We start from the raw sequence: 14,326 nt of genomic DNA on the forward strand, positions 1-14,326 counted from the left end.
CTCTCACAGAAAGGCGATGTCGAGCTTTGACCCACGAAGATTCATCTTAGCGTCAACTAAGATCAGACATCAGATCTACACCAGATCACACTAGTAATCTAGGTATACCAGTGGCCTTCTGCTGTTTGTCAAGGTAAGAGAAAGGATTGTAGGTAGACTTGGCGTCCCTCTTTCCCACCAAGTTCTGATCTTAGACCTCGTCAAGGCTCTTAGCTCGAAAGGGGTGGCATCTAAAAATCATGTGTACCATTATTGCTTATCGAAGATTACAAGAAGGTTGGTGGTTGGAATGTGGTGGCTTGGTATGTAGAAGTTTAGGTCGACGCCCGAGTTTACGATTCAGTCTATATTCCTCATAAGAATCAAACGGTGATGGAATGAGAAGGATGTTGTCATCCGCCGGACTTAACCGATATTATATATATACGTCTATCTCGAACTTGAAACAGTAGTGGACAAATGGCGGGATCTAGCCGTAGGTAAACAAGGCACATTGGCAAACTACAAAGAAACTTTTATTAAGGTTGACGGCCCGCTCTGAAAGGCTCAAACCTTACGTCCCTTCATACTTTCAAGGGACTTGGGACGTAACTACATATTGGCTGCATTATAAGTACCTACCTTAGCACGGAGCTCTCCACGTGGGAAATAAAAATAACCGGTGTCCTAGTTCAAACCTTGTGTCTAATTGGCTCTTTCGTCTTGAAGTAAGGACGGTACTTACCTAATTGGGTGAATTCGAGCGTCTACATATCCATGGATGTGTGTGGCACCCCTGAACTAAGTACCTGTATATGTAGTACCTAACATCAGTTTTGAAATAAGGAGGAAAAAGAAAGAAGAGAGCCACTACCATTTTGAGTCATCCTCATCATCATGTATAGATTATAGACAGACGTCCCAACTGATTCGTTGTGATCGATCTCAAATCATTATTAATGATGCCGGGATATCGAGAGCCGAGTAAATAGGAGGACTGAGAGTCGTTGAGCCTCATGACAAGAGAACGCGAGTCAAGCCTAGGAACATGGCATAGAAGAGGTGGAACTAGTTGTTATTGACTTTGCCACTAGTCGCCTCAGTGGCAGGCTTCTCCCACGAAGCGAGTCATGTTCCTGACGGTGAAGTATTTTGGATCTCTTCGACGGATACATCATAGGTAGATGGGGAGAAGGAGATAATTCATTAACGCTGGCATCCCGTGACTTGCTCATCACCACCTGCAACGGAATCGCCGTGTCACTATGATTCGACAACTAGATCTCCCATTAGTTACATTTTGTTACTCAGTCGATTAAGTGATATGCTATATCCTCTGTGTCTATAATATATAATGTTTGTATACTACAAATGTGTAAATGCATCGCTGTGCTGCCGCAACCCCGAGATCACCCTTTCCGCGCTGCAAACCCCTAATTACATATTTACCTAATGTTATATATATGTCTGTTTATGTATATGCCTATACAATTGCTTTTTGGTCGAACTCCAATGTTATCCCCTACGGTGCCAATCCATGCAAGATCCAAAATATTACCCCCAAAACCCTGGTGAAACGCCGACGCAATGCTTGGTGAATCCAGCAGGTATAAATCCGGCGTTGCTCACTCCAGCCAATCGAGAGAGAGTTTCGCGGAATATGTTCAGCAAAACGGGATAGATAAACCCCCTCAAGGCAGAATGCTCTGCCTCCACCGTTCTACTCTATCCATTTGACCAGGTGCCTGCATTTGCACGCCGTAAGGAGTATTTACCTGGGCACTATATACGGCCGGTGCTCCCATCATCCCGCTAGTCATCCTTCCACTCCCAATGCCGCCGCCAACACCTATGTCTTGATTAGTATATCCGCTTAAGGCTGTGCTGGTTCGTAGATGGCCAGTTCCACCGCCGGTACCATCGTTGAACCGGCCAGCCATGTAACCTCCGGGCCGATTCAAATTAGGCGTGCTTAGGTTAGAGGGCATCTGGCTGCGAAGGACAGCTAGCTTCTGGTCTTGATCTTGTCTATATCGGAAAGCCTCTTCTTGCTTTGCTCTCTCTGCTTGCGCCCTAGGATCGGTCAAGACGATCTTTGATCCTTGCGTACCAAGGACATCGGCAAGCGAGTGTCTCTTCGTAAGTTTCGGTGCGTTATTGACTCCGTCCGAGAGTAAGGCAGCGGTCATTCCGCGATCAGAGGCTTCCCGCTCTACTTGCAAACGACGACGCCGCTGACCTAACGTCTCTTCTTCCTCCTTTGGTTGAGGTTCTCGCTTATCTGGACCTTTGTTACCGCTTTCGCTCTCCTTGAATGCATCACCTAGCTGGCTTAGAAGTTCAGCTGAAAATGACGAGCTAACTGGTCTAGCTTGAGGAAGGGGGTTATCGGCTTGCTCGCGGGCCTTCAAGCGCCGCATGCGTTCTCCCAGCGTTTCGCCCTCGATGTCTTCTTCCTCTGGGGTATGTACGTGAAGTTGTAGGCTGGGTGCTCTGAGACTACCATTCGTGTTATGGAGACCTTGGCCAAGTGTCATCATGCTCGGCCTCTTCATTGGTCCGACTTCTCTCCCTTGAAGTCGATCACGTCGTCGACTCAAGGGCTCGTTGTCTTCCATATCACGCCGTTCCATCAAGCCAAGTGGCCGGTTAATCTCGGCGATAGCGGCTGCTATGTCGTTGCCTTGCCCCCTTGCGACCGCGAGCAACCCTAATGGTGTATCTTCATCGTCCGAATCATCGGCTGGACCTGTATTCGGATCCTCCCAAGCAAGATTTACTTTTTTGCCTTTGCGGGCGTTGTGCTCAATCTGGGCAACGGTATCCATTTCGAGTAGTGTGGAGTGCATACCATTAGGATAAGCCGTAGCGACAGGTCGAGTGCGAAGCTTCTGCTGCTGCTTTCGAATCTGGAGCTCGGCTAACAAAGTTGTTGGGGGGCCATTATAGAGCGGTTCCTCTTCGCTTTCATCTTCTTCTTCTTCGGCTGGCTTAGGCACTGCGTCGCCCTCCACAGAGCCGGACAGCCGTTGTTTCGCTTCATCTTGTTCGCCCCCGTGTTTCATGATCTCGTCCATTCCCGTGCCTCCAGCAATAGTATTGCGTCGCTCTTCTGGGGATTCCGAATGTTTACCAAGAGCGCTTGGTTTTCTGAGGTGCAAAAACGAACTGCGCTTCTTGGGCTCTAACAAATCAGTAGCGCTCGCACGCTTAAGGTGTGACTTGCGTTTCTTATCAGTTCCATAAACTTCTGATCCTAAGGATCCTGCAAAGGCGTGGTCCGTGAAGGCCGAAACAGGCGCCTTAGCGGATGCGTCTAGAATACTGTCCAAAGTAGCCATTGCAGATCCATCTTTGAGCTGGATCGTAGGTAGCTCGGAAGGAAGGTCGAAAAAGGCACTGGCACGTAATTGCGGCGGTAGCCCGTCTAGGTTAGGCACCTTCGACTTTCGCTTTTCGGAATCAAGCATAGATACGCGAGACTTACGAGCAGCGTCGTCTGCTTGTGCCTGGTCAGATTGGGGCTGGACCTGGAACTCGTTTTGACCATCCGAAGCAGGTCGCATCTGCGACTCGGCGTCGGTACCAGTAAGAGGTGCAGGGATGCTTGATTCGGATTTCGACCCTAAAGGCTCGAACGCAGGCTCTGGTAGATACTCTGGTAACCAACCGGCACCAGATTTGTGATCAACTCCGGTTAACTTGTCCGGGAGCTGTGACCTACGTGCATCCCGGGATTCCGACTTCGGTTTCTTAGACAGTTTCTGCGGGAGATTGAGCATCAACGGGACTCGCGCCGGGTAGTAAAGCATGGTGTTGCCGGTTTCAGGATCTAAGTAGGACTTTGGCCTAACGGTCGGTGGGCCGACTGGTCCTGATATGGTAGGCCTTGAATTACCCACTTCATCATCACCCCTCGATGGATCCAGATCAAAGGGTCGCAGGAAAGCGACATCTGTAGATGGACCGTTGAGCGAGGGCAAGAATAAGGACTCCTCTGCATCGACGTCAGACGGACAATGAGCTCCGTCAAAGTCAGCAAAGGCTCTCTCCGCCTGCTCGTAAGTGCCCGTTGACCCGGTAGGAGTCGGAGGTCTGCCATTATTACCATGTTGTCTATTGTCATTTTGCGCCTCGGCAACAGCTTGGTCCCAGTAATCGTAGGTTCCATATTGCTCGGCGTTAGGAGTAAGATCAACATCCTCCATCGGTGGTATATGTAACGTCTCGTCTACCTCCGGCTTCTCAGCCAACCTGTCTGCCTCATCCATAGCCGCCGGGGTAAGAGTGGTAGGCTCCATCTCAGCAATGTCCGTCAAAGTCGGCTTGGAAGTTGACTTGGCGCTTCGTACAGAACTCTTTCCGGGACCATGTCTCGACATGACGTTGCCAACTTCGGACTCTGGTCTCGACAGCGGACCCGAGCCGGACCTCATCCGTGTTGGATTAGACAGCAGAGAAGGGTTTGGCGACATAACAAAACCGGCTGGTGAGTAACCACCGTAGCGTGCAGCACTATTAGTTTCGAAAATGGAGCCAGCAGTGGACAAGGGCTTCGTAGCAGGGAAGGAGACAGCTTCGTTATTCTCAGGGATTGAGCCTATGCTTGCAGCTAGGATTGAGGATCTTCGGCTATCGTTGCGTTTCTGTTCTTCATGTAGATCACGAATGGCGTCCTCGATGGACGATGTCATCGAAAGCTTCTCAGCCGTAGCCTCCAACTGGGCGATATTAGTTGCGTAGGACGATGACCGCGTATTCAAATCGGGTGTAGGATGACGTAGAGATACGCTTTTCGTAGACGCAGTACGAACAAGTGGTTTCGGTTTGACTATAAAGGGATGTTGGGAATCTTGCTGGTGTTGATGTTGATGCGATATATCCTTTATCTGCGACTCCCCTACCGGGATGCTACCCGGTGCTTTCGAGTCGCGTTGATTAATTTCAGCATATTTAGAAGTCAGGTCTCTCTTAAGGACTTGGATGGATTCTAGACTCGGACTAGGTTTGTCTGGGATTGGGCTAAAAGAAGGGGAAGAGGGTGCGGTATCAGGAGACACGAGACCGTATTCGTTACGATGGTTACCGGTGGCTCGTGCTGGCGTCAATGATTGGACCATGCTGCCGATGCTAACGCTAACCCTGGTCCTTATCGTGGCCGTGCTGTCGGCCTTTTTGTGGCTCTCCCTCTTTTGAGAATTGCTCCCGACCAAATCGCGGACCTCTCCACCTTCAGTCCCTAAGCCTACTCCTGAGTAGAATTCGCTGTTCATCGATAAAGGAGTAAAAGTCGACTCGACGGATGGGAGGAAAGGCATGGGCGACGATGAGAGTGCCGGAGAAAGTGACATCGAAGGCGACTCGCCGTGGTTTCGATCGTCGTCATCGTTATCGTGTTGGGGGACTTCGTCGTACATTACAGCCATATTTTGGAGCGCCACTCGATATATTATCTCATTCCAAATTCCCCAAACTAATCAGACGGAAAAGAATATATTTCTCAAATACAGCCACCGTCGCGGAGCATGTACAACATAAGGCGAGTCGTTAAACGTGGTAATAGGTCGTACATATGCGTCGTCGTCGTTGTCGTCGGATATTCTCAAGTAAATAGCTCATATAAAACAAGATACGCAGAGCATAGACGCTTTCGACGCAGATTTTAAACGAGACAAGGTAGAAGAATTAGGACAGATGGAGAAGTAGGAAGACTACTGGCTACTTAGACTCGGATCTGACAAGATATGGTTGCGATAAAGCAGAGATAACAAATATAGCAAATCCGGCATAGAAGGAGAGTCCATATAAAAGAAGGTAAGCAAGAAGCAAGCAAGCAGCTAGATCAACGCGGTAAGCTGCTCCTTACCATGTAGATAAAAAGCAAAAGTAGGTATGAAGAAAAAAAGGTGATAGTGATAAAATAGAACCCAATTCCTAGCCCACCGCTGTGGCGGCTGATAGTCTTTTCAGTCAATCAATTAATCTTCCATGATAGCTGGGATTAAGACCGGGTCATGATCCTTGTCTGGCTTTTGGTGTTTTTTTTAAATATTGTAGTAGTGGTGGTGGACTCTGCGAAGGAGGGAAGAGGGAGTGAGGAAAATCGGGTTGGCGCGAAAGCGGTAGATGCAAAGGTGCGATGGTAAGAACAGACAGGACAGAAATGGCAGGGACTAGAGGAGGAATGGAGTTGTCATTGATTGTACCTGAATGAAGAGTTCGAGATTTTAATAGGCTCTTCCCTGCTTTCCCTGGCTAAGGTTCCCTGTGCATCCTATCTGTCCTACCTTCCTACATACCTCCTCTACCTTCTCTGTATCAATATCTAGCTAGGTACATACATAGGTACATTAATGTAAATGTAAGACAATGTTTGTCCTCGTGCTTGCCAATTGAAGCCCATGTGGCTTATATCCAGTGGCCTCGTCTGCAGTTACGCTGTATTATCTACCTAGGTACCCCTTGGAACCTTGGGAGCTTATTGTGTCGGATACGGGTTGACGGGTCAGATTTTGTTATGTACATCCTGGTCTTCGTGGGGAACTTGGTCACAATCCTAGCTACATTCGTCCCTATTATATTATCTCTTATTCTTTCGATATCAATGCTTCAACATATCCTTCATCGAACAGCAACAATGCCGTACTATACCACATATACGCGTACCATTGGTCACCTGGTCTGAGTAGTCGCTCTTTGATAATTGCGCTTAAGTACCTACCTAGACATTTACGGAATGTGAAAAGGGGCATCCCGTATCAGTGCTATTTGATACATCATACCTACAATATCTCCAGCACTTCTTTAGGAGATGCTAAGAAATGTTAGCTTTAGTCCACAAGTTCGGGCTTCACCGCAACCGCATTCATTTAACTCCGTTCTTCTATAGCAGCTTAGCAAACTGAAGCTAACCCGTATAATCCAAAGATCGCGATCCCTCTTAGTTCTACCTAGGTACCACCAGCATCACTCTTGGAGAGGTTAGAAAATTATGCGCTGCGACGATAGATACGTCATGACTAACTCCATCGATCTCCGTCGATGCCTGTGCGCGAAGTGGATATTTGATTTAGGTCGATATTATCTGTCTCTCTGCCGCATTTCATCCGCATACGATTGGACAGTTGACGCCCCACGCCAGGATAGTGCGTGGTACGCGATTCTCAACTAATAAAAGAATGCGAGCTCGAACTCCATGCGCGCGCAGCTGTCGCATTTACACTCTCCCGTGTCGTCCTTGGGAGCTTAAGCACAAACTACATACAGCACCTATATACTTACTACCTACCTACCTAGATATGTAAGTAAGACACCTCCCCCTCCTTTCCATCACAACCTATAACATACCTAACCTATAGTCAGGTACCTAATCTCTTAAGCAAGATGAGTCATCGCATCTCTTATCCTATTTACCCCACTAGCGATCTTTGTGATACAGCCTCTAATCATCGGCCGCGTAATAAGATGCGGTACTACTATCGCAGCTGCTACTTGAGCAGCCTATAAGCTTAGAAATCGCTAAGATTGAGATGAAGGCATGTTGCTGCCGGTGCTACAACATCATAACATCGCGCCCTGCAAGGATAACCTTTGGTTGAAAATGCAGCCCAACCCAAGACCTGCATGTGACATGTGACGGCGACGGGATGGCCCATGGAGAACCATCCACGTTGGTGGAACTGATGTTATAGTTCGTACTGCGCAAAATTGCGATCGCGCCAATATCCGTCTGTGATAAGCTGGAGTTTGTATGTAGATACCTGCGTTCCCAGTATTACATAGGTCCCTATGTATGTGAAGGACGACAACATTGTGGCCACAGCACAAGCCATTCCTAAATCCAGAGCTGAGCTATAAGATTTGCAAACATACATATCTCGTTGCCTTTGTTACCCTACCCTCTGCCCTGGAGGATCTTCCCGCCAACCCCTGTTCGCACTTATGGGTTAGTTGCTTCACATCAATATACAGTTGTGATACGATAAGACTTGACTGCTTATGTAGGTAGATGGCACTATGGCACATTGACACTATCGAATAGATATCTCTTGGCACAACTAGCCTTACGGGTTACCAGTTAGCATCAAACATTGATCTGCCAGGTTATCAGCGGCAACATATCTGTACCAAGCCAATTACCCAAGATTGCTTCCAGTAAGTAGAGTATCCGATCAGCACGAACAATACAGTTTCAAGCCGGATGGTAAATACCTAGAATAACTTACCGATTAGAGTGATTCGAGGATATTACGTTGATGGAGAATGTCCTACTTCGCGAAATTAAAACGTAGCGCCGAAAACTTGATTCGGGTCCCAACATCTGAACTCTTCCTATCGTGATGTGTTACCTACGCATTGTCATGCAGTGATCCACCACTCCCGCCTCTCTCTAGACGAACTGTGATTTCAGGTATCGCGTCTCTCGCGTGCCTGCGTCTGTTTCTAAGGTGTTAGCCGCTTCCTTCCGGCCACTGCATCTACTCGCGTGACACCATGTCTATCTTTCGTCGAATAATAAGTATTTGTTATAAGGTGCTATACAAGACGCAATATCCTGTGTAACTAAATGCGTTCATTTCAAGCATTATATTTTCTGGCTCTTGTTAGAAATACGCATAGCATAGAAAGCCATAGATTCTATTAGTATTCGGAGGCGAGGCAGGAGTAGATAAGGCAAATTATAAGAAAAAGATCGTGGATGATGTTGGCATATCCCTCCGCAGATCTCTCTTGCGCAACCACTTCGCAGAGCATGCTGGTACCTAGTGTAGATAGGTTGTCAAGGATCCGAGCTTACAGTACCTGGCTACCTGGCCAATGCGGTTGGCGAGCTACAATATCCCGGAGCTGCACGAGGACGGTCCGGAACAGTCGGTGAAGGCATCGAGACCCAGCTACTATGTATGCTGCAATGCTGTCGTTAGAGGGGGCCAGTGATAAAGACATAGCGTTCGGCATGCCGCTTACTTTCTAATTGATGGTGGGAACAATAGAAAGAGGTTCCTAGTATCTGTACAGAAGTAATGGAAGGCTGAATCAGCAATCATACGAGATTTATGGCAATCGTAAAATCAGGTGAGGTCTTTTTCCCCCTTGCTCTCTTAAGCCGAAGAGCGCAGTAATCTACATACTACCTAGGTACCAGGTAAGCAATCAAGGAGAAGCGGAACTGATTAACTCCACATCAGCGTGAGGCTCGTGAAAGAACGGCGTATGGCGTGTTCTTGGTACCCTAAGTAAACCATTGGCCCAACTCCATACTTACTACCAACGTACTATGTAGGTACCTACGCGTAGTTGTGGTTTTGCCGCAAGCGATCCATAGTATAGCTAACCTTTCTAGCAAGAGACCAAGGATACACGTGTGATTTACCTACCTCTTGGATATATTCCTTCCCACTGTCGTTCGATTCCGTCCAAACTATATCAGTTATCCCAACAAGGTAGGCGTATCCGACCAACAGCCATTACGTGACAGTTGGTTTTCAGTAAAAGAATAGAGCGAAATTTCTGAAATATGTAGGATCGAGATCGGTGATACAGAGGGAGTGGAGATGCGTTAATCCACAATTAACTCTTCGCAAACCGACCAAGTTTACTCTCTTGATAATCATCCCTTTATCAATACATTAAAATGGAGTTTGGTATATATATATATATATATACGTAAAAAAGTAGAGTTAAGAATTGTTCGAAATGTTGGAACTAAGGAAAAAGATTGAAGCTTGTGAAGTTTAATGATTTGGTGCTTGTTGAAAGTATGGTAACATACTGTACCTATTGTACGTATGACTGATCTAACCTTAGATAACCTTAGATAAAAAGTGGTAGATCCGACGGGCGGTCCTGTGTTGAGAGGTTCGGTTCTTCATCTGTACATATGTACCTATGTAGGTAGGTACATATGTAAGTTTCCCCAGAGATTTTCCTACTTAAATACTTATCTGATGGGTACATGTACCTACCTACCTAGTCTGGTATGTACTATTATTGTACGAGTCAAGATTATAGCGATTACTACCATTTGTCGTTTTTTTCTTTCATTCCTACCTATTGCATTGTCACTTTTCTGGGAACAAAATATCTATTTAAATAGGTAGAAGCGAAGAATCCGGTTTAGGAAACCCGATATAAACCCGGCTTTGAAGATTAATGCCAAATGCATACTAGGCCCCCCGACACCGCTCAGACATTGTCTCTCCTAATTTAGGTGGGCGAAATCTGGGGAAACTTATCAGACTACCAAACTCAACAAAGATACAACAGCGTTGGCGTAATATTCTCTTAGTTATTGTTTAAGCAGTATATGCGTTTTAAGTACAGTTGTTGTTGCTTAGCTAGAGATGGATTGTATAAGATAGCTCGTCCTCCCTCGGTAACTTTCTTTATAGTGCGCAGTATTTCCGAAGTAAGCGTTCCAAATTGTCGGTCAGCAATACACAGGAGGGGTTGCAGCAAGTTGAAGCCGTGACGCCTACAGTTGTATGGTACCTTGTTCTATCCTACAGCTTGTTTCATGTATGCAGGCTTATAATACGCAGTACATATCCATATGTATCACAATATCAATATATCTTGCTTAAGTAATCATGCGATGCATTCAATCATTGATGGATGTTATCGCTATATACCTGGTAGGTTTTTGACGCTTATGATGATATTAAATTACCTAGGCCGGTCCAACAAAACTTTAAGCCTAGGAAGACTAAGGTACGGGTACTTACTGTAGGTAGGCAGACAGGTTCATCTACATAACTCGGACTATCTGTAAGTTTCCCCTATGCTTCGATCATTGATATTACCTTCCGATTCTCCTTCCGATTCTCCTTCCTACAGTTTGCATAGGTGCACGGAAGTATCGATGGCCTACGTGTACGTACATAGCTACCTAACTCCCCTACTTACATATAGTATAGACTATATGTAAAGACCCAGCCTAGACACTGACCAAACCCGGCAACCTCGATGGCATTTAAGAACGTTCTGGGTCAATTTCGACATAACCATCCACTCAGAAGCCAGCATTCATTTTACCATTTCCATCAATTCCATGTCATGCATGGCCATTTTACTTGGGCAGGTTCAAATGTTACTTAGGGCACTTGCGCTAGGTCACTTCAAACACGAGGCCCACATGCACACTGGTTACTCTAGGCCGCTCTCTTTTCTTCTCCCTCTATATTCTATTTTTTTCTCTACTAGGTATTCTTTAGTAACTCCACTCCCCGATCCACTTCCCACTTCCCACTTCCCCACCGCCCGGAGGAGACCGCGGGAGACTTGCTTGTACCCATCATCCCCATTCCATTCCATGCAAACTAGCGGTGCGCCGCTCGTGGTTCGTGGCTCTTGCAGCTCTTGGTTCTCAGTTCTTTGGTTCATGGCTCATTTTATCTGTGGCATCTCTCGTCACGGGGCTAAAAAGTAGCTAGGGTGGGTTTATACTGCTTCTAGATCGGAGCCAACTAGCCGACCTACCAACATAATGTTCTCCTGTTCTTACAATCGCTACCGCTCTGATTGCTCTCCTTTACTGCTCCTCTTCTTTAATCCGTAACCTTCGGGAATTCCGGTTCATCTGATTTTCTTCTTTTCTTCCTGCGCATTGCCAGCGTATGCTTGTGCAATTTTTACGTTGTTTGTCTTTCTAGCTTTTTTTTCTATTTCGCTTCGTGTGTTATATTGCCGGTAACCTCAACCCCAAGCCGTCCACCCCTCAAAATGGCATCTGGTGATGACGAATCGATGCATGATAACGCTTCAACCTCCATGCCTCAACCCGCCCCAGCGGCGAAACCTCGTCGTCGATTCGCTCCGCAACTCGTCGAGGAATCTGTGAAATCTTCCTCCAGTAAAAAGCAAGAGCTTCAACTCATAACCCCCCCGGATTCTACCGTGAACTCGACTAGGAGACCCACGCGAGATGTTTCTGTTCAGGTTTATGATACCGAAATGCCAGATGCGCCTCAGCCGGCGCCGTCTAAACCTACTCGGCGTTTTGCCCCCGTGCCAATTGAGACCACCTTCGACTCGTACAGAGTAAGCGGTAACAGGAAGAATCCTATGGGTCCTACCGCCGAATTGACCCCAGACCCCTCACCGACTACCCCACAACCATCCTTCTCTTTTAGAGTGGAAAGGCAGGGCGAGCACGAACATGCCGAGCAATCTCAGAATAAGCCGAGAAGGAAGTTCGCTCCGCAGTTGATCGAGACAACGCGAAGATCAAAGAAGGCCGATCAACCAGGTCCGGCTACGAAACCAATTGACAAGACCGATATCACACCTGGCACGAATCACATCTATGCCCCGAAGCCGAAGCGAAAAGCTGCCCCTCGTCCTGCCGTTGCCGGCGTGCCGAATGCCGCCGGCGACAGTGAAGGTTTGCTTACGCCGCGTCGACAACAATCCATGAAGCCACATCCGAACACTCGGAGAAGTACGCGGCAATCTTATACCCCCGACCTTGACACCATTCTGTCATCCGAGTCGGAGAAGTCTTCCGAGGAAAATGACGACGATGAGGGCGCCCCGGCTCTCAGCATCGGGGCCCCCGCCTTATCAACCGGAATTCCGGAGCAAGAAGAGGACGATGACGACGGAGATTCGTGGAGCAGTAGGCACTACCACCTTCGTGACAGAAGGGAGTCCTGTGACGAAGAATTTTCGGGTTACCTGCTAGCTGTAGCCGCTAGAGAGGCCCAAAGACAACGCGAGCTGGAGGCGGCTATGGCAGCCTTCCCAAACGGTGTGCGACCCGAGGGTGTGGAACACTTTCTTGTCAGAGATAATTCGGAAGACGACGATCCCTTAGACGAACGGTTAAGGCACGGTACTTCGCAGCTTCTACGCCGTAAGGAGTCTGACCCAGGTTGGGCTGTCAAAGAAATGCGAGCGCATGCAGAAAAGCTAGCTCAGGCCAGACAAGAGAGGATGGGCATGGACGAAAACCTAGATCCTATGGATATAGCTCCTCCACCTGCAGATCCGCTATGGACGACGTCTGCTTTCAGAACATCTTTCGACGAAGAGATGCGGGATGCTCCAAGCCCAGTAGTAAGCGCATCTTCGCCAGCCTTGCTAGCTAGGGTAGACTCGCACCCTCGCGCGCCCTCGCCGCGCGTCGCACCTGAGACTGGCCTCCGCGCCAGCCCATTTGGCATCCCCTTTGCCTTCCGCAATAATGAACCGGAAGATCCTCAAATGAAAAAGATGCGCATGGCAGCTTCTCCGCCCATGCTTGGCGGCGACCTGACGTTCCGCATTTGTCCCAGCCCGAAGCAGACGCGGATGGAGCCCAGTCAGCGGTACTGCGCTGATAACAAACCCGAAGAGCATCGGCGGGACGTTACGGGAACCACCGGGCTGTGGCGCGGGTACTGCTCCGCCAAAGCTAATATCACCGTAGAAACAGCGCACACGGGACCCAACCTTCTTATGACCCCTCAGGAGCAGGCCTCGCCAAACGATCCTTTCTCAGCCGCATTTACCGCTTCCATGAGCATAAGTGGTGTCATGACCGGTACACAGTCGCCCGGGGCCGCGTCTCCGACGAATCGTCACAGCCAGCAGAGGGGTCTATATATGCTCACGGGATTAGACGAACGATTGAGGAAAGAGAAGGCTCGCAAAGAGCTCGAGGAACGGATAGCGGCCGAATTCGATGATGCCTTTGTCACGCAGGTCTACAATTACATAAGTCTTGGATATCCCGCTACGGCACGTGCCTTCGACCTGGAATTAAGCAAGATCAGCGGTATTGACCTTGAGGAGCTGCGCAAGGACGATAATCTCAAGGTCGAGAAAGGTTTCATGCTGCATATGGAGATGAGCATCCATAAGGGACATGGATATTCGATGAGCGATTCCGACAGCGGCGAAGATGTCCGGTTTCGTACGCCAGAAGAAGACGAGAGAAGAACTCGGAGGAAACCAAAGCCACCGCGATGGATCGCGCTCAAGCTTTATATACGGGAATGGGCGCGCCAGCACCCAAGTCTTAATGATGCCGGTTCTGGCGAGATGGCTTGGGGAGTTAGGGCTAGGAGAGGAAGTTGGGCCATTTAGAGGGAGAGGCCATGCCGCGGATGTTGTTGTTTTTTTGGCCTGTTGCATAGCATTGGAGCGTTTGTTAATTTTGTTGTATGAGGTTTTTCATGAACATGAAAATAGGTATGTCCACATTGAAGACGACTTTGGAGCCGGAGCATGTAGGGGATAGCACTTGTTCAGAAGGTTATCGGGTTATTGCGCTCGTAATATGGGCTGGCGTTAAGACTTCACTTCGGAAAGACAGACGGGGGAGGAACAGTATAAGAGAAAAATGTTCGAGCCGGGCAAGACTATT

The 14,326-nt window shown here is 48.1% G+C and overlaps 3 protein-coding genes across 3 annotated transcripts; 2 read left to right on the forward strand and 1 right to left on the reverse strand.

The window, feature by feature from the left end:
- Positions 1-1,624: 1,624 nt before the first annotated feature.
- F4807DRAFT_329402 (uncharacterized protein) lies at positions 1,625-5,951 on the reverse strand. The gene has a single exon (XM_047995251.1). It carries the CDS (start codon positions 5,403-5,405, stop codon positions 1,671-1,673), a length of 3,735 nt encoding a protein of 1,244 aa, XP_047849068.1. The 5' UTR covers positions 5,406-5,951; the 3' UTR covers positions 1,625-1,670.
- A 4,743-nt stretch (positions 5,952-10,694) lies between these two features.
- On the forward strand, positions 10,695-11,554 carry F4807DRAFT_329425 (uncharacterized protein). Its single transcript, XM_047995252.1, has 2 exons — positions 10,695-10,746; positions 10,896-11,554. The coding sequence occupies exon 2, from the start codon at positions 11,030-11,032 to the stop codon at positions 11,405-11,407; it is 378 nt and encodes a 125-aa protein (XP_047849069.1). The 5' UTR covers positions 10,695-10,746; positions 10,896-11,029; the 3' UTR covers positions 11,408-11,554.
- A 377-nt stretch (positions 11,555-11,931) lies between these two features.
- Positions 11,932-14,046, forward strand: F4807DRAFT_454598 (uncharacterized protein; the record flags this gene model as incomplete). The annotated part of the gene is made up of 2 exons (XM_048000597.1): positions 11,932-13,068; positions 13,192-14,046. The coding sequence occupies 2 exons, from the start codon at positions 11,932-11,934 to the stop codon at positions 14,044-14,046; spliced, it is 1,992 nt and encodes a 663-aa protein (XP_047849070.1).
- Positions 14,047-14,326: the final 280 nt, after the last annotated feature.

Source organism: Annulohypoxylon truncatum (assembly GCF_022578515.1).
Source record: "Annulohypoxylon truncatum strain CBS 140777 unplaced genomic scaffold F4807scaffold_55, whole genome shotgun sequence".
Taxonomy (NCBI): Eukaryota; Fungi; Ascomycota; class Sordariomycetes; order Xylariales; family Hypoxylaceae; genus Annulohypoxylon; species Annulohypoxylon truncatum.